At 48.1% G+C, this 19,931-nt stretch overlaps 1 protein-coding gene across 1 annotated transcript in view; it reads left to right on the top strand.

The window, feature by feature from the left end:
* App-bp1 (Nedd8-activating enzyme E1 regulatory subunit APP-BP1) overlaps nucleotides 1-17,256 on the top strand; it is a 70,566-nt gene extending 53,310 nt beyond the window's left edge. The window contains exons 16-19 of the mRNA XM_077697816.1: nucleotides 2,998-3,084; nucleotides 7,880-8,016; nucleotides 14,210-14,280; nucleotides 17,002-17,256. Of these exons, the coding sequence (XP_077553942.1) occupies nucleotides 2,998-3,084; nucleotides 7,880-8,016; nucleotides 14,210-14,280; nucleotides 17,002-17,161 (455 nt within the window). The 3' untranslated portion in view covers nucleotides 17,162-17,256. The remainder of the gene's footprint in view (nucleotides 1-2,997; nucleotides 3,085-7,879; nucleotides 8,017-14,209; nucleotides 14,281-17,001) is intronic.
* The last annotated feature ends 2,675 nt before the right edge of the window (nucleotides 17,257-19,931 follow it).

Here is a 19,931-nt window from a genome sequence, read left to right on the forward strand (position 1 = left end):
GCGTCAGTGCGGCACATTTTCACGAGCAGAAGACGCCCCATGCGGTTCATAGTTTAGACCATAATTATGGGAACGAGGGTGCAAAGCTGTCCCCACCTCGTAGCACCCCCGATTTCTCGTTTCTCTTGCTGTTACTAGCGGTAGACGGTTCGACTTTGATTCTAAGTCGACCCCCCAACATTAGATTGTCAAATTTGAAAAAAGGGGTCAACCTACAATTGTGTAAATACGGTAAAACATGTACCAGCTTTCTTTGCTATCGGTGACGGGCTTTGCTGCAATGCACTGGTTACGCGTGGCTAAGGGGCAGAAAAGGGAGGGGCTTTGGCGAGCACCTCTTGTCTCCTTGTCAACTCTGCTCTTCTGCGTCCCTTTTTGCATCCCAATCACCCCAATAACATGTTTGCCCTGATGCTGCTCCGGCCAACAGCCTCTATGTACAAGAAAATTCAGTTTTTTTTTTCTCAATAAATGGTGCACAAAGTACTGTGATAACAGTGCAAAACTAGACAACGCACGTACAGGGGCTGACACATACAAGCTCTGAGGCTGATCTCTTTATTTTTTTCTTCACAAAGCAAGGAAAGCGATGAGCTTGTCAAGCTTCGAGCTCTTAGACGTCCAGGGGAAGCTTGTTTGCAAGAGAAGGCATTGACAACGCGACACCTGCAAAGCTAGTTTGCTGACTGTTTCCTGCTTGTTATGAGGCACATGCGACAATTTCAGTTTTTGTGCATTTACCGTATTTACTCGTGTAATGAACCCCCCCCCCCCCACTTTTATTCTTGAGAATTCACTTTTGCGTTGCCTTGCATAAAAAATGCGGCCCGAATAGAAAAGGTACTGTTCGATATCTTTATCTCAGCATGATTGCTGAAGCCGTCAATGATTGGAGTAACTGGATATCACTCCACAGTGCCAGCAGAAAGCATTTCTACAGAAGAAAAATCTGAACAGTAGCCAGCGACACAAGCATGAATGCCGCGACTCTCTACTTACAAATTTCACCCTTGTGGAATGTCATCTGCCAAACGCAAAACAAACGCGTGCCATAGAAGTGTGGCGTTGTGCGAACAAAACAACAAACGTACTTCGCACTCCGCATTTCTGCCCTGCTTTGGGCTTTATCTGCAATTTTGCCGTTTTCTTCATGTCCTTGTGCTCCAACCTTTTTTTTTTGTGTGTGCTCCTGGAGCGTGGTGTAAGATAAGCTGGTACGCGAGCTACAGACGGTTTCAAACTGAAGGTGGTGGAGAATTTTCGTTAAACAACGGGAACTGCGTGGTTGGGCGGCACTTCAGTGTTGACCCACTGTGTTGATTCAGTGTTGATCCAGTGTTGACCCAGTGCATGTTTGCTACTGGTGAAAATAAGAAGAGGAGCTTTGGATGATGAACGAGGATCGCCATGTGTTTTGTGGACCCAAAGAAGAGAGGTTTTCCGGTGTGGGAAAATAAGTTTCGGGCTACATCAAGAAACTCCGAAGGGATGGCTTGGTCGCGTTGCACAAGCTGCTACTGCCGGAAGCCACGGCATCCCTGCTTCCACTCTCAAAGCAAGCAGCAGTTGTATGACGCAGTTCATGCGCTGAAACAGGCTATCCCTCCGAAGGCGTACGACGTTGTGCCGGTGGCTGCCGGCGGATTGTGAGGACATTGTGGCAGTTTTCATTGCTTCGGGGTTCGGATGCAGGGCAGAGAACAGCTTCTTCTGCAGCACGGACCAGACGGCCATCATCTTGATATGCCTAGAAGCACCACGGTTGAAATGAACACCCGTGACAGCATGGAAGAAGGTGTGCTGTGGGTCGACAATGACCAGGAAGCCGCAAGCCACTTCAGTCGGGAAGGCTGCTCTGACAGCGAGTGGGGGATGAACCTACTCTCGCCAGTAGGGGTGGGGGGCACTAGCATGTTGTAAGTAAAAAAGAAATTGGGTTACGTCATTTCGTATGTGTTTTTACTGAAAGGTAAGGTTTCGATAGCGCTTCTCGTACCACCTTTATTGTCTGAAATTTCAACTGTTGCAACTTTTTCTCGCATAATAAACCCAACTTTGCGCCAAATTTCCTGAAAAAAAAACAAAAAACAAAACTGGGTTCGTTATGCGAGTAAATACGGCGTACATTAGGGGTGAAATCCCTTTGCACAACCCATATTTAGGCTTTGTTGGTTGGACATTGTGAGTACTGGGAAAGGGACCTATGAGCAGAAGGATGAACCCGCCACATCTTAAGGGCATGCCCGTGAGGGCTTAAGATCCAGGCTAATTTCTCGTACATATTTTGCACTGTCCTATTCACCGAAACTCCATCCGAGAGTTGACTAGAGTGCTTGTGGCACCGTTGTTTATGTTTTTCTGGAGAAATAAATGTGTCAGTAGCAGGTTGTGGGGATATGTACCCTCATTACGCTAATACTGAAACTCTTGCAGTGGAGGCCCCCACGTGAGATGAAAGGTTTCCTCATATAAAATGTAGTACCAATAAAACAAAAAAAAATACAGGAGGGGACAGCTTTTCGAAGTTTGTGCCTTGTGCATAGAAGCACATTGCGAACATCTTGAAACGAGCCTTTTATTTTCCTACAGGGTACTTACTACAGGCATTGTTGGCTGTTAAAGGCTGAGGGAGCTCTCAAGTACAGTAAGACCTCGTTACAAGAGACACTGTTAGAAGGGACTCTTGGTTATAAGAGACATTTGAATGAAAGTGTTTTGGTTGGTTTGCCAATGTTTGCCATGTTACCAACATTGCATACAAGAGACTTTGGTTACAGGAGACACATTTTCCGGGTCCCTCGAGTGTGTCTTGTGACGAAGTTCTACCGTATGCGACAGCCTGTAGTGTTCATTCAATGTGCAGTCCGCCTTGAGTAGGTGTAGTAATCGGCCCAGGCGTCTTTAGCACCTGTTCTTGAGTAAGCGTGCTTTGAGTGCTCGAGTAGCTACAACTTCCTCTGTTTTTTTTTCTTTTTTTTTCCTCCTCTCTTGGTGCAGGCAAGAACGCCCACGCACTGCGGCTGCTCCGGGGACGCTCTCTGGCAGCCGAGTATGATGCTGGCAAGGCCCGGGTGCAAACCATCTGTGAGTGGGCACCCCACAGGGTCTCCTCCTTGGTGCTCCCCTCTTCTTTTTTCTGCAGCCTTTCAGTGAGCGAGAAGCCAAAATTCCAGGCAGTGAAAGTGAAAAGGATAGCCTAACGTGGTCTTTTAGAAATGGGACGTGTTCGAGGAGGCCGACAGAAAGATCGGGCTTGGCAAGCTAGGCCTGCTTCCATGGAATGGGTATGCAGGCACCACACAGCAGAGACATGTGGGAACCGGTTTGGGTATTGAACAAGAGAATCGTGTACGGTGGGGATACCATTGAGCTGGTGCTTACACGGCAGGAACATGTAGAAAAAAAATTAATGCGCAACGTCTCACGAGCCTTGCACAGTCATTGTCAAACTGTTTGCCCTGGGCTACCTGCTACACAACTCGTGGAGAGAGGTGGAACTGTGAAGCCAAACATGCAGACCCATGAAAACATGAAAGGGCTTTAGCCAAAAAGCGGGTCCCATCTGCAGGTATAAAGTGCGAGGAAAGGCTTGATGGGACGAGCCGTTTCATCTACAAGCTCCCAGGTTGAAGAAGCAAGGACTGTGCTGTTTGTAGCTACATAGAAAAACTAGAGAAGGCAGGAGGGAAACTGTTTTTATGCAAAACCTGCAGTAAAAACCCTGGCATGCATCTTCCAGGGGCAGCGATGTTCTGTGCAGGGAATTTTCGGTTGTCATTTTGGCCAAAAGGGGAAAAGGGAATCTTTGTTCGATGGAGGGAATTCTAGGAGTCGTGGAATAAAATGGAAAAATAATGTCAGTACACCGGACCTCGCGTCATTTATTACTTTGTTTTCTTTTAAAAATTTCGTCAAATGTGTTCAAATATCTGAAGTCATGTTTCCGCTCGGCAAAAGCATCCAAGACAGCTTCCGGTTCATGAAACAAGAGGGAGAATAAAGAAAAGAATACTCAATGAGAAAGAGCTAGTGAAGCGTGAAGCGGTGGCGGCTGAAGGGCTGAAGCCTGTTCGCATGCATTCCTGCGCAATATATACAGACGTCTTTTGGGTGGGCCTTATGAAATGTGCTGTCAACAAGAGATGGTGTGCCAAGTTAAAATGACCTCAATTACCCAACAACATCTTGTTTTTCATACAGGCAGTTCTAACTTAGAGCTTTAAAATGCAAAGCAAGCATGCTGTTTAGTACAAAACAAGAAATGTAAGTCAAATGCCGCGGAGCGGTAGATGTAGTAGTATTAGTACCCGCAGAAACTGTCATTTTCTAGCCGGCCAATAAAGATGTTGTTCTCTCTCTCAGAACGACGTCTGCGCCCATCTCTTCAGGAAATTCAAACCAGAATAACCAGTGAGCTGAAAAACCTATCTTCTTGGTTTTTTGAAAACCGCTTAACACTTAATGCAGACAAAACTAAGTACGTCATTTTTCGCTCTATGTACAAGACCACCCACAATTTTTTTACACTTGCTCTAGGCAGCTCATTAATACAGCAAGTATCGCATTTCAAATACCTAGGAATTTTTGACTGTCATTTACACTGGAAAGAACAAATAAATAGCACATGCAAGAAACTAGCTTTTGGTTGCCACGCACTCTTTAAGGCAAGATATTATTTTCCATATGATATACGACGCTCCCTCTACTATGCATTCTGTCATTCACATATCAGTTATTGTTGTGAATCTTGGGGGCAAACGTATAAAACCTACCTGTCGCCTTTACTTCGTATGCAAAAACGAGCATTGACTGCGTTGATAACTGATTCAGGTCTTTCCAGAAACAACGTTTTCCATGATAATCACGTACTGCCGTTTTGGTCCTTGCGTAACTACAAAATTTCACTCGTGATCAACAATATAATAAACACCAATTCTCCCTTTCCATTAAGCATTTTCACCTTACCCTCTCGTAGTACAAGGCAAGCCTCGAATTTCAATTTCAACCTTCCCAAATGTAACAATGTATATGGTGAACGCCTGATCGAGTTCAGTGGAGTCAAAATATGGAACGACCTTCGATAGAGGTGAAAACAGCGAGAAATTTGAAGATGGCCGCTAAACAGCATTACAAGTCTTGTGAAATTTTATCTGAAACTCTTGCTATGTGAATCATCTTTTTAGTGACAATATTTTTCTGTTGTATTTGTTGTGTCTATCTGTGAATATGTACAGTCGCCAGCAAAAGTTTGCGGGATGTGCGGCGCGTGGCCGAGCGGCGCAAAACTGCATTGCTGCGCCATCTGCAGCCAGCGAGCGCCGGGTTGAGGCTCAAGGAACTGGCGGGCTAGGCGCGCTTTGCGCATGCCTGTCCTTTATTTGTTACCGGGCATCTCTGATCACTCGCTTTCCCGTGACATGCTTTGGATGTTCGCGGCAGCCGCGGTGGCGCCGCGTGACCATCGCTGTCGTTCAGCTATCACTGGTGCTACAAAATACGCAGCCCGCGGCCGCCGTTTGCGCGGCGCGCAGCAATCAATAAATGTTATCTTCCAAGTGATGTAATGGTCCACGACTAAATTTATTTTACAGGAGCTAACAATTGATTGATTGATTTTAGGGTTTAACGCGCCGACGCAACGCAGGCGATGAGGCGCGCCGTAGTGGAGGGCTCCGAATTAATTTCGACCACCTGGGGATCTTTAACGTGCGCCGAAATCTCGTACACACGGGCGTTTTTGCTTTTCGCCTCCATCAGAAAAGCGGCCGCCGCGGCCGGGAATCGAACCCGCGACCTCGTGCTCAGCAGCGTAACGCCTTAGCCACTGAGCCACCGCGGCGGGTCAGGAGCTAACAAAGGCTACCTGTTGGAAACTGCGTACCTCGATGTGGTGCTCAGAAAAATGTCGCGTCGCCAAATTTAATTTTGCTCCAAAGCAAACTTTCTGGGGAAAGATCTAGATCTCAATGTAATGTAGGTCTCATGTAAACATCATGCTGGAATGGGCTGCGAGGACGACCGTTAGCATTACGCCGAATCACATTTACTTGCCATAATTAGTTTTTAGGGAAGCAGTAAACGATACGGCATTCACTACATGACAGACTAAGGAGGAGGTACAGTTAGAGAAAACGGCTGTAACTCTTGTTTTGTTGGAACTACCCCAAAGGAAATTTTGTGATAATTAGCCCCGGAGACGACTACAACGGCAATTGTGGGTCAGCTGACAGTTTATCGGTCCTTAGGTTAAAAATAAAATAAAGTATTTCCTATTCAACCGCAGTGTCTCTTGAAAGATAAGGCGAGGTTCAGACTGTCCGCAACTGTCGTAACTAACTTTAAAGAATAACGTCATTTCACGTCTCAATCCACAGAACAGCGTGACACGCCGTCTTTTTACGTCCATGGATCCCGATATGGCTTTTGCGTTGATAGTCTGAACATAGCCTAAGATTTATTCAACGTTGCGCGCCGCGCAAACGGCGGCCACGGGCTGCTTATTTTGTAGCACCGGTGATAGCAGAATGACGGCGATGGTCACGCGGCGCCACCGCGGCTGCCGCGAATATCGAAAGCATGTCACGGGCAAGCGAGTTAGCAGAGATGCCCGGTAACGAATAAAGGACAGGCATGCGCAAAGCGCGCCTAACACGCCTGTTTGTTGAGCCTCGACCCGGCGCTTGCTGGCTGCAGATGGCGCAGCAATGCAGTTTTGCGCTGATCCGCCACGCGCTGCACATCCCGCAAACTTTTGCTGGCGACTGTACAATTCCAGTTGTATGACATGTAGCCCTGTGTACATCTCAATTTTTCTTGAGCCCTCTACGCTCTGACGTTTAAGTGCTTGTGAATTGCTTGTGAATTGCTTGTAATTTTATATTGGACCGGCCACTAGCCTATGCAGCTATCGGTCCAAACAGTGTCTGTACATACTTCGTGTTTTTATGAATAAAGTTTCTCATTAAAAAAAAAAAAATGCTACGTAAGGCATAGCCTCAGAGTGCTTGCTAACGCCCTCGCGCTGTCGTTAGCGCTGGCTAACGTGCAAAACTGAACAGGAATCCACATAGAGGTCCATTGGCTGCATAAAGAGAATGCAGGGAAATTTGCGGGAAATTCTTTCTGAACGTAGAAATGGCAATTTTTCTACCAAGTACGGAACATCACTGTCGAGGGGAATGCTTCAAGCGGTTTCACATGCTGCTCAAATATTGCCAAAGGAGTTGCAAGCACAATGCGACGGAAAAAATAAATGTCCTGCGAGTTTTCTTTGCACAGTTTGTGTTTTTTTTTTCGCGGCGCCAAAAACTGGAAAAATAGTTGTGGACCAGAATGAGAGGAAAGTGGGTAAAATTTTCCCACAGTAAAAAAGGGTCAATGATTTTGGCATGAGGGTCAGTGTGCGATCATACACATTCTGAGAAGGGGGCCTTCTCAGGGGAAGGTTGATAATCGACAGCGCAGGGACACCCGGCATAATCACCAGGATTAGTACACGTTCGTGCATTGCTCTTGTACAGTGCTCTCCAATTGATGTTGAAGGATGAAGAACACCCTTTCAAAAGTGCCGTAAGTTTTCAGCCTTCAAATGCTTGAGGTCCGCATTCTGTCCTCCACGCCATTCGTGCAGCACAGCTTATTCCGTGGTGCTGTTTCGTGATGACAGCAGTGATGAAGTGAGGTGTCACTCGTGGGTCTTATTCCTGTGGAGAGGTGTCCCCTTCCTTTTTTTCTCTAGAATGACTGTTTGATAGTTGTGAAGTGACAACTTTAGCTCCGTGCTTTTGGAACTGTAACCGTGGGGTGTAGCGATTCTCGATCCTGACACGCTGCGATGTTGGAGCGGCTCGATGAGTGCTGGTGCTTCCCACCCCCCCAGTGACGAGCCTGGACTCCCCCGAGAGCGAGATGATCTTCTATGTGATGCTGCGGGCCGTGGACCGCTTCTACTCCGAGTACAACCGCTACCCGGGGTACTTCGAGGACCAGCTCGAGACCGACATCAGCAAGCTCAAGGTACTTATGTCCTCGGTGTAGTGCTTGTCACTTTCTGAAATGGCCCTAGGGAAAAAGTCGGGACTGCAATGGCTAGTTCCGTTCACACAAACCGTGTTATTGTTCTACTTAGTGGCAGTTACAACTCCTTACACAAGTGAGATTCCGGCAGTTGTCAAACTTCTGGGAAGTTAGGGGTTCGTTTTTTGGTGGAGAAAACTGTTGTGGAGAAAAAATTGTGGATGCACAAAGAGTATAATGTGTCTACACCCGTTACAAAGGACGGACCCTCATAATCTGGAACAAAAAACATTCACTGTAGTCGAAGTATGCAGCATCCGACCGGAGGTGAGGGGGAAAGGGTATATGAGCGCAAAAGTGGGTACTTCGACCGGCATTCCATATAGATACTATAGACACTTTGTTCTTTCTTCGCACCTGCAGCACCTCTGCAAAGCGTTCGCGTGAGGGCAAAGATTTGCCAAATGACCGTTTCCAAAGCTTAGCGCCGGCACCTGGAAAAGGCCTAGCGCATGCGGTCAAGTGTTTAAAGACGCATGATAAGGTGAGCAAATAAAGCAAGAGTATAACTAGGAGCAATTGTTAACCAGCTACAAAAATCAGTCCTGACCATCAGAACTAGCTAGGCTGTTTTTAATCCCTTTGTGATGAGGCAGGTTTTCCCGAAACCGTTCGCCAAACAAATCGGGTCGCTGCCTGATGTTCTCCCAAGGCAGCTACCACATTTTTTATGATTTTGGTATGGTCACTGGAACAGCTTATATGAAATAATATGATGGACAGCTGTAAAAACAATAGTTAGACCAGTTGGACTGCGCACATTTGAGATTCAATACACATGCAAAACACTTTATGCCTACACATCCACTGCCATGTGATGTGCATCAAGCTGACAGTGCTAGTACAGCCTACGCTCATTACAGTGGATCCGGCAACAACGGACTTCTGTTTGCAACAGACCATTTCTGTTGGTTTGTTTGGTCCCCATGCATTTTAAATGAATTCCACTCCACTCATAACTGACCCGGCTAGAGCAGACCATCGGCTACAACAGACTAAATTTTACGCAATTTCTTATCTTTTTCACCTAACCTAGCTGAACGGGAACGATACATGCGTGGGAATAATAAAGACCGAATTTCACTGAACCCGAGTTCTTTATTACATAAAACTGTGACGAGGGCAGACTCGGCTCTGGGTGGACCACTTTGCGTATTCGATAGCGCTGTTGCTCAATCTCACCAGAGTCGTGTTTATCGGCAGTGGCCTTGTTCTTGACGGTCGAGCGGACCGTCTGCTTAGACAGGCTTGTACTTCTGGTGATGTTGGCTTGGTTTTCCCCATGTTCGACAGCGTTAATTATGCTTAATTTATCTGACAGCGAAAACAGCTACCCGGCCGCTCGTGCCGCTGGTCGTACAAAAAAAAAAAAGAAAAAAAAAGAAGGCCACTGGCACTGGCTTGGCTTGGCTGCGGCAACGACCAGGCTGCCAACGGTGTTGCCAGACATAAGTTTTCTTGCAAAACTAAACAAAGAAAAAGCATATAGGGTGCTGGCCTCGCGGAAGTCGGCTATTTACATTCAGTGGAAACAATTTTTGCCTAAAATTTTGTCTGCTGTAGCCTCTGCTCTAGCCGGGTCCGTTACGAGTGGAGTGGACTTCATTTAAAATGCATGGGGGCCAAACAAACGAACAGAAATGGTCTGTTGCAACCGAAAGTCCGTTGTTGCTGGATCCACTGTAACGAGCGTAGACTGTACTGCCACTGTCAGTTTGGGTGCACAGCACATGGCAGTCGATGTGTAGTCATAAAGTGTTTTGCATGTGTCATCATCATCATCATCATCACAAGCCTATCTACGCCCATTGCAGGGCAAAGGCCTCTCCCATTATTCTCCAATTATCTCGGTCCTGTGCCAACTGTGACCAATTTATCCCGGCAAACTTCTTGATCTCATCGGCCCATCTAACTTTCTGCCGCCCCCTGCAGCGCTTGCCTTCTCTAGGGATCCACTCTGTTACCCTTAATGACCAGCGGTTATCTTGCCTTCGCATTACATGTCCTGCCCACGTCCATTTCTTCTTCTTAATTTCTACTAATATGTCTTTAACACCAGTTTTCTCCCTGACCCACTCCGCTCTCTTCTTGTCCCTTAATGTTACACCTATCATTTTCCGCTCCATTGCCCGCTGAGTCGTTCTCAATTTAAGTTGAACCCTCTTAGTGAGCCTCCAAGTTTCTGCCCCGTAGGGCCGTAGGTGAGTACCGGCAAGATGCAGCTGTCATACACTTTCTTCTTCAACGACAATGGTAGGCTGCTATTCATTATCTGAGAATGTCTGCCATATGCACCCCACCCCATTCTGATCCTTCTAATTATCTCTGCCTCATGGTTGGGATCCGGTGTCACAACTTGGCCTAAGTAGATATATTCGCTTACCACTTCCACTGCCTCGCCACCTATCTCAAACTGCTGTGATGTCCCGAGGTTATTGATCATTACTTTAGTTTTCTGCATATTAATTTTCGGGCCCACGGTTCTACTCTGTTCGCCCTGTGTGGAAAGCATGCTTTGCAATTCGTCCCCCGAGTTACTTAGCAAGGCAACGTCATCAGCAAATCAATCTGTGGTTACTGAGGTATTCACCATTAACCCTTACTCCAACCTGTTCCCAATCCAACGTTCTGAATACTACTTGTAAACATGCTGTGAATAACATTGGAGAGATTGTGTCTCCTTGTCTGACACCCTTCCGTATAGGTATTTTACTGCTCTCCCTATGGAGGATGATCGTAGCTGTAGACCCATTGTAGATATCCTCTAGTATTCTTACATAATGCTCATCTACCCCCTGGTTCCGTAATGCTTGGGGGTAGATGATGCTGGGGGGGGGTAGAGGTGGCAGCGATGGCGTTAGAGGTAGAACAACCGCCTCGCGTGCAGAAGGACCGTGGTTCGAATCCCGGTGCCGGACAATTCCCACTGGATTAAAAAAAAAAAAAAATATCCGCGTATTGATGGAATTGCACAAAGGGGCTTGGGGTGCGGCCTGACCCCGGCGACCATTGCCGGTAATGCACTCCCTCACCAGAGCAGGATTGGCCACCCTGGTGTAGTAACGGCCACAACCTCCCATGAATACGACAATTTGCATGTGTATTGAATCTCAAATGTGTTTACTTTCCTTCGATTTATTGGGCACTGTAGCATTGTGGTAACGAGATCAGCATGAAGACTTTGCTAGTCATGAGATCATGTCTGTTGTTCAGCATAGTTATCGATGACGCTGCTGTTAGCATCTTGCACTTGGTTCTTCTTCGGAGTATGACTCTGTAGAAGTACAGGCGCGCACACAATTTTATGGACCACGCCAGGGCGCGGTGGAAACCACCACTGTGCACTTCGGAGGCGTGACGCCTGCTTGCAAGATCAACGCAGCACACATGCCCATCCTTTCTTGCTTGCAGGCATGCATATTTTCTCACTTGTGGCAGCCTTGTTCCAATTGTCAGTAAGGCATCCTTTTTAGTAGTATCCATTTTGGTGCCTTGCGCTGCTGAGCACGAGGTCGCGGGTTCGATTCCCGGCCGCGGCGGCCGCTTTTCTGATGGAGGCGAAAAGCAAAAACGCCTGTGTGTACGAGATTTAGGCGCACGTTAAAGATCCCCAGGTGGTCAAAATTAATCCGGAGCCCTCCACTACGGCGCACCTCATCGCCTGCGTTGCGTCGGCGCGTTAAACCCTACAATCAATCAATCAATTCATTTTGGTGCCACGACCATGTACTGCCAGACGGGCTGATTCCCCAGTTATTGCACCTGCGTATTTAGTGTCCACACTAGTCATCCGTCGGAAAGGTTCTGTTTTTTTGTTTGTTTCGATACAGTCGGCGAGGTGACCCAATGTTGTTCGAATGACGAAGTAAGAAACAGCAAGAGTCGATGAAACCATTCTGAGTAATGATGGATCAGAATGCCGGGAGCACATTCAGAAATCTGGCCACGCGTGTAATCAGAGCACACGGTATGCTACAGAAGCATCACCCCACAGTACGTTACTGACATTTGGAGTGCGGCTACAGAAAGCGAGGGAAATTCCGGGCTGTCTCCACTAATGTGAAACCTGGGGAGGGGCAAAGCACGTAGTGTATAAGTGTATTCAAAGATTGTAAGTCTGTCCCTCTCCATACGTCACGCGCTGATTCGGCACCAGAAAAGGCGGGCTGGTCGCTTGTGCTCAGCTGGTGTCACTAGATCCTGCCTGGCCTTCAAAGATAATGTGTAAACATGATCTTTACCAGCAACACATGGTGGGGGGGTGCCATTGTTCACAGGCCCCTTAGCATCCATAATGCAGCTTCGATGCCGAGTGCTCGGTGTCTTAGGCCTTGGCGTGTTGCCGTTTTTGCCTGCGGAGATGAAACCATTGGGATTAAAGGTACACAGATTTGCTGTAAAAGTCTCGTGGTGTCTTTGAAGCCCCAAGCTTTCTAGTGTGAGATGTTGAAAAACGAGTGTCTCGGTGTGTTCTCTTAGTGCGCATTTTTGCCCACAGGGATGAAACCTAGTGTGAGGCATTGGAAAATGAGCGTCCCGGAGTTTTAGTACCGTGACTACATAAGACGCCGACGCCGACAGCTTGCATGCCATGTTGATCTTCACAGCAGGTGTCGTGCCTCCAAAGTGCGCAGCAGTGGTTCTTCCCAGGCGCTCGCATGGTCTGGAAAATTGTGTCGCCGACTGTACAAGCCTGATGACTGCTGGGCCCTGGCATACTTTGCGCAGTGAGCAGTAGGGTTCCAGATTTTAGGGCTACAGTCCTCTTGACTGCTGCTTTGTAATGCGAACAGGGGGTGTTCTGCATTTCGGGGTGCAGAACGCTGGCTGTAGTCTTTACCACGAATGTCGGCGGGATTTTGTCTTGAGGGGGGCAAACCCATTGCGTTGAGGGTGGGGGGGGGGGGGGGGGGCGGGCGCAAGTGGCCCTTTTGAACCTGCCTCCCAACGCCCATGGTCTTCACTGGCTCAAAAAAAAAATTCACGCCGTTCCACTCAACGTGAAAGCTGTTGGAAATGCACACCAGTGATTCGCCAAGAAGGCTGTGTCGCCATTCAAGGGCTCTTTGCTACCACCCTCACGCTCTTCCCCTCTCCGTCTCGCTCCTCTCTTGATGAGGTTTGTTCAATTCAGTTCGGTTTTCCTGCTTTTGCAATTCTCGTTTGCCTTCTTTTGGGGCAGCTCGCATCCTTCTCTTTATCTTTTGTTTCTTGCTCTGCCTGGAACAGCGGGAGCTCTGTTCTTTTTGTGTCTGATTTCATCTCGCACATGCTCGAGCCCTTCTGCACCATTTCGAACACGGTGTTCTTTTTTTTTTTTCTTGAGCGGCCGCTGAATTTTTGCTTACTAGCATAACACCCCACCGAATGAGCGTTCCTAACTAAATGAACGCGGGTGCTGCCAATAAAGTATGTATATTTTGCCTCGAATGCACCTGCAGTTTTCTTTGTGCTAAACAACGGGGAGATGTATGACAAGCGCCAGCGGTTCATGAGTTTTGAGTGCTTATGTCTGCATAAACTGCTTGTTGCGGTGTGTCTGGCTTGAGTAAGCCAGAAGGCTGAACAAAGGGACAAGCGGGTTCCTTTTCGAAACCTCAGTTTGTGTGCATGACGCCGTGTTCCTGTGGTGGCCACAATAGTGCGGCAGCAAACGAGCCACGGCAACAATCCGGACCCCTAAAGGGCAGTGCACCTGGGGGTTCTCAGTACCATTCTTCCCACAAGGTGGATTCACGAAGGAGCTAGGTCTGACTGGGAGACTGACCTGAAGCCTGGTGAGGGTAGTGACGAGGCGGGGGCCAGTAAATTTGACTCAGGAGGGCGGCAAGAAAAGCTATAAGAAGCACCTCAGGATTGAAGGCAAGTGCAAGTCCACCAGGTGGGAGTGTCCATAGAGTCACCATGTCACGCTTATCATCACCATATCATCTCATATCGCGCTCTCTTGAACCCAGATTGGTTGCTTGAATGAAGGCCCATCATCCATTGATCCCCAGAGTGTGCAGAAGTCAGCTGGGCTGATCTGTCTTCCATGTTTCTCAGCTGTTTTTCTGAGTGAAGGCCACCTGTGTGCTGTGCTTGCAGTATGCTCAGTGACTCACGTCCTGCACCTGTGCCTTTCCCCTTGCAGGCGTCCCTTGGGCAGGTGCTGCAGGAGTGGGGCACGGGGCCCATTGCCAGGGACGACTACGTGCACGAAATGTGAGTCGCCTCTCTTCGTCCGCCATCTCGACGAGTTTTTGAGGGGAAATGGAGCAGTGGTTGGGCGGCATAGACACCCTAAAGGGCCATGTGGGGGAATCTCAGCCTGAGTAGAATTCAAAATGAATGGCTGTGAGTGAGAAAACACAAGAATGGGGACGAAGATCATTTTTTTGGGGCAGCACAATGGCAACGGTGAAAGCAACATTTGATGGCAGCAATATCCACCCTGCCGCTTCCCTTTGTCTCCAAAGGGCAGGCGGATGGGCCATCTGCTACCTGTGGGTTCCCCTGTCACTTGTATTCGGCACTCTGGTTGCATGCCAGGTCACGTGTGTGCAGTCATCACGCCAGTCATGCTGCAAAACTTGCGCTCACCACCACACTATTTTATGGTAACTGGTACACTAGATGAGAATTAGGGCCCTATTGGAAAACGCTCATATATTTCGGGAATGATGACCTAATCAAGGTCCTTACTGCACTGAGTGCAGTAAAGAAGGCGTAGCGCGATTTTTTTCTCTCTGCAGCGGCGCGCCACAGTGTGCAAAAGCTTGGTGAGCCACTTTTTACAGGCCATACTTTGAGCAGTATAAAAAGCAGCAAATAAAAACATAAATATAATGCTTTTCTTGTATGCATTTCAGTTTTAATAACCAGTGGTCAGTGCGCAGTCTATACGTCAAGTGCGTGTGTCCTTTTGGTCCGTCTTGTGCTTTAACCAGCGCAATCCAACCAGTATAACCAACTCGCCCGTCACCAGGTATTACTCAAGCGTACACCATTCTAAATTTTGTAGATGGGGACATGGGTGGGTCATAACATTTGCTAGTCCCTGGTGATGTGCCTTGAGGTCTTCTTTTCTTCCGAAGCACACCACAAATGTCGAGTGACATGGAGTGAGAGATAACCTCATTACACACGACTCATCTCTGGATCGTGGAAGTTTGGTCCGTGGCGGTGGCATTGAAGTTTGAGTGATTGGAGTTTATCGCATGAACTTGCGGCACTGGCACGCAGCAATAAAGGTAACTGGAGACAAAATTGGTGTGCTTCCATGGTGCAATCATATAACACATAAACCCATAGCAAACAAATTAGCTGCTCTCCTTTCTTTCTGCTTGTCATGCCAGGAGTGTTGTTGTGCAATTTCTTTTGCTGGTACCAATTCATGTGCATGTTTGGGCCAGGTATTAAAGGAGCCATGAAGAGAAAACACAAGTTTGGTTCATTCAAAAGTTTGCCTCGTTAGAGTCGTACTAACACCACTTTTAACGCAAACTTCACTCAAATAAGCTACATAATTAGGAAAAAAGGAAATGGCCATGCGACCCACTAGCTCATTCCCCGCAACAGAACCTATGATGTCACATGTGACAGCTCTGGGATTGGTGGAGGGCGACAAAAGCAAACACAAACTAGTCAGAGCTTATAAGCTTGCCGAACGAGCCATGTGCGCTAAAATTTAGGGCGCATACTTTTCAAAGCCGTAAGTTACAAAAGCACAGGTAAACAGAAGTGTTGATGCGTACTGCTGTTGGTACTGCGCGCACTATGCTTGGTTAGCTGCACAGGACTGCGGGGCTTTGGGGTTGTCTCAGACTACACATGCCGATTGACGCAAGGAACGGTGTCTGGCGTGACCATATTTGCCAAGCGAGCACTATGTTTTACGAAACGGTTATTTTCTCCGCGAACAAAAACAAGTCAGATTTAAATGCGGTCAAAAACAAACCAAAGGCCACGGAGAAAGAAATTCTTGCTCTGTGCCAAAGGCTGAAAACGGCTTGCTACGGTATGGTGGCACCTAACGGCAAACAAGGCCTCCCAATCGGCTGCAGAGCTTTATGGTCCCTAGAAAGACCATAGCAGAGCAGTCGGTTCCTGTGATGTCATTGGAGACCACGAAAACGCACGAGTTAGCGGGAAAATCAAAATTCTAACTTAAATTAATTAATTTCTTTGTGAATAAAGCATTGTTTGTATTCAGAAAAGCATTGAGGGCACTATAAAACGAGAAACCTTTCGAATAACACAAACTTGTATTTTGTCTTCATGGCTCCTTTAAGTGGTGCAAATGCACCGTTGCCACGTAGCGCCACCATTCACTATTAGGTGCAGAGCACTTTAGGGGCTCGCCTTGTCATCGTAGCTCGCTGTAATGCTCGATGTCAAGCGACTGCCGGAATCAGGCGGTGCAGCGAAATAACCGACCCAATTAGAGCCCGGCGTACTGTCGTAGGGCGTCCCGCAGAGGCTTTGAAAACCAAGTGGTTTAAATAGTCGTAAGCGTTCAAAACTTGTGAACCGCTGGCGCTTGTCATACATCTCCCCGTTGTTTAGCGCAAAGAAAACTAGGTACATTTGGGGCGAAATCTGTGTCCATAACTGCTACCGCCCGTGTTCATTTAGTTAAGAACACTCGTTTGGGTTGGTTTTTGTAAGTGAAACAAAGTGGCAGTGCAATGCCGGCATGTGTGGGAGGAAGAGTAAGCATGAAAAGAACAGAACTCCCGCTGGCGCTGTTTCAGGCAGGGGGTGTGTGAGCACTGCGATGGCGGGAAATTTGAAATGCGTTGGTGGTAGCAATGAGCGGGTGACGGCGCTACGGCCCATTCTGGCGACTTACTGCTCTGCACTTTAGACAGCTTTGAGTGGAACGGCTTTAACTTTTAGTATTGGCTGCAGGAGAGTAATGGGTGCAATGTTGTCTTGTTGCAGGTGCCGGTACGGTGCAGCTGAGATCCACACGGTGGCAGCATTCATTGGCGGCTGTGCGGCCCAGGAGGTGATCAAGCTGGTGACGGGACAGTACGTGCCCCTGAACAACACCTTCATCTTCAACGGCATGACCACCACCTCGGAGACGTTCCTCCTCTAGCAGAAGAGACGTCCGCCTGGAGATGACGTCACGTTGCAGTTTCGTGTAAAATAACCTGTGTTCCGGTGTTCTCATAAAGGAGAGATTTCACATTTTGTAACGTCCCCGCACGGGGCACCTTGAGTAATCTTGGTGACGGTGAGTGGCGACACCGCGTACCCCGAGCCCCCCATACTTAAGCTGTTACCTACCGTGGCGAGAAGTTGAAAGGTGAAGGGTTAGAAGCCGTGAACGGTGGCCGTCGGAGCCCTGGTCAAGCTCCGGCCGATGGGCTCCCTGTCTGTCTATCAGGCTGGGAGCTCCGGGACCTCTTTGACCATCAGGGTAACGTCAAAGAAGAAAGTACCCCAGTTCCCTGCTTTATACTATGCCGCATGGTACTTTCGAAATCCTCTCTCCCAAATGATCGGGCCCCAAAAAGGGCCCGCACCGATGTAATTTTCAAACCTCTGCCCAACATGAAATTTAACACCCCGGACAACTTTCCTCGCTTCTTAGTGATACAATCTAAGAACAAGGAATCTCCAGTTACCTGCAAGTCGGTCTTCTTAATTGCCAAGTTCATTGAGAGTGTAGTTGGCGCGAACTACAAGGCAAAGAAGCTGACATCGGGGGACGTGCTTGTAGAACTATCTACTAAAAAACAATCTGATAGTCTCTTGAACCAGACCGACCTACTTGGCCTTGAAGTAGCTGTAACGCCACACCGGAGCCTTAACAGCTCGCAGGGCGTCATATCTGAGATGGACCTGCTCAATGAAAGTGAGTCTGACCTCCTCGAGGGCATGCGTGACCAGGGCGTTACTGCGGTAAGAAGAATAATGATCAGACGCGATGGCAAAGAAGTAAAAACTAAACATGTGATCCTAACTTTTGACCGAAGTGTCCTACCGGAGTCTGTCACTGCAGGCTTCCTTCATTGCAACGTACGACCTTACATACCCAACCCACGCCGCTGCTTCAAGTGCCAGCGGTATGGGCACAGTACTACCACCTGCCGCGTAAAACTGACATGTGCCAAGTGCGCAGGACATCATGACCCTTCAGAGAACTGTGCTTCTAACGTATTGAAATGTGCCAACTGTGAACAACCCCACGCTGCATACTCTCGGTCATGTGCTAAATTCAAAGCCGAGAAAGAAATCATAAACATGAAGGTCACCCAGAACATTACCTATCAAGAAGCACGACAGAAACACTCAATGTTTTCGCAAAGGTATGCCGATGCAGCTCGCCGGGGGGCGGAGCGGCGTCTAGTCACGGCGGCCACCCAGTACTGCGAAGCAGACTTGGTGCCGTCCCAGCCCCCCCAGGTGCTGCCCAAGGCAGCCCAACCATCCGACACGACACCTGTGGCGCCCGCAAGTGTTGTGTTAGCTGCGAGTGTGAGGAATGACGGCTCTGCCGTCAATCCTCCTCTTCCGGCTGCCAGACTGCAGGCGGCCATGGACGTAGATGTGGTCGGTCCCACGACCACTTCTGTGTCTAACAAACAGTCGAGGACGGCAGGGGCTCCTGCCTCCACTTCGAACATATCCCGAGGCGGAGCCCGCAAGGACTCCATCTCGTCACTGTCACACCACTCAGATGATGACATGGAGGTAACACCGTCTCTGCCAGTGCCAAAGGCGGAAAGAGAACAGCGCACCATGGCGGGGCGAGGCAAAAAGCCACCAGCCACCCGTGTCACAGGCCCAAGTCAGAACTGATAGATAGTATACATCCAGCCCGAGTCCTCATCTACACCAGGTAAAATCTCCTCCCTAAACATTTATGGTAGCACAAATAATTACACAGTGGAACTGCCGGGGCCTTATTAAAAACCTAGATGATATATATGAAATCCTACACAAAACGCAATCAGCCATCCTATGTTTACAGGAGACACACTTGAAACCTAAGCACACCAATTTCCTGAACCAATACTCAGTATTTAGGAGAGACAGAGATAGCTGCACGCACTGCTCTGGTGGCGTAGCTATAGTTACGCAAAAATCTATCCCTTGCCAATCTCTTCAATTGCGTACCGCCCTAGAAGCGGTTGCAATCCGGGCAATTATTTTCAACAGATTAACAACAATTTGCTCACTATACATTCCCCCTGAATATCGTTTATCTAGCTCTGAATTTGAGTCTCTCATAGATGAGCTGCCGGAACCGTTCCTACTCGTAGGTGACCTGAATGCACACAGCCCACTATGGGGATCTGAACGCACAGATTCCCGGGGCCGCTTGATAGAAAAATTCCTCTTCTCATCCGGAGCTTGTCTCTTTAACAAAAAAGAGCCGACATACTACAACACTACACACAATACATACTCACACATAGACTTGGCGATCGGCTCTTCTGTCCTCTTTCCGGCTGTTGAATGGGAAGTGGACGACAACCCCTATGGGAGCGACCACTTCCCTGTCATCTTGAAAGGCATTGATAAAGCCCGTAACAGTTCCATCTGCCATAAAAAGTTTAAGGAATCTGGTGCTGATTGGTTAAAATTTAAACAATTATCTCAGCTTTCATACACGTCCTTAAGCTATTTGGGCATTGACGAAGCCTGTGAACTGGTGACTGCACACATTCTTCATGCTGCCGAGGGCTCAATTCCACAAACATCTGGTGCCACACCTAACACTAGGAGGCCGTGGTGGAATGAAGAGTGTAGGCTTGCACGGCAGGCTCAAAATAAGGCGTGGGGTGTCCTTCGCAGGTACCCCACTACGCAAAACTTGATTTCCTTCAAGCGTGCAAAAGCACAAGGAAGACGCATTC

Source organism: Haemaphysalis longicornis, unplaced genomic scaffold (assembly GCF_048455015.1).
Source record: "Haemaphysalis longicornis isolate Haplotype H1 unplaced genomic scaffold, Haemaphysalis longicornis Haplotype H1 scaffold_2, whole genome shotgun sequence".
Taxonomy (NCBI): Eukaryota; Metazoa; Arthropoda; class Arachnida; order Ixodida; family Ixodidae; genus Haemaphysalis; species Haemaphysalis longicornis.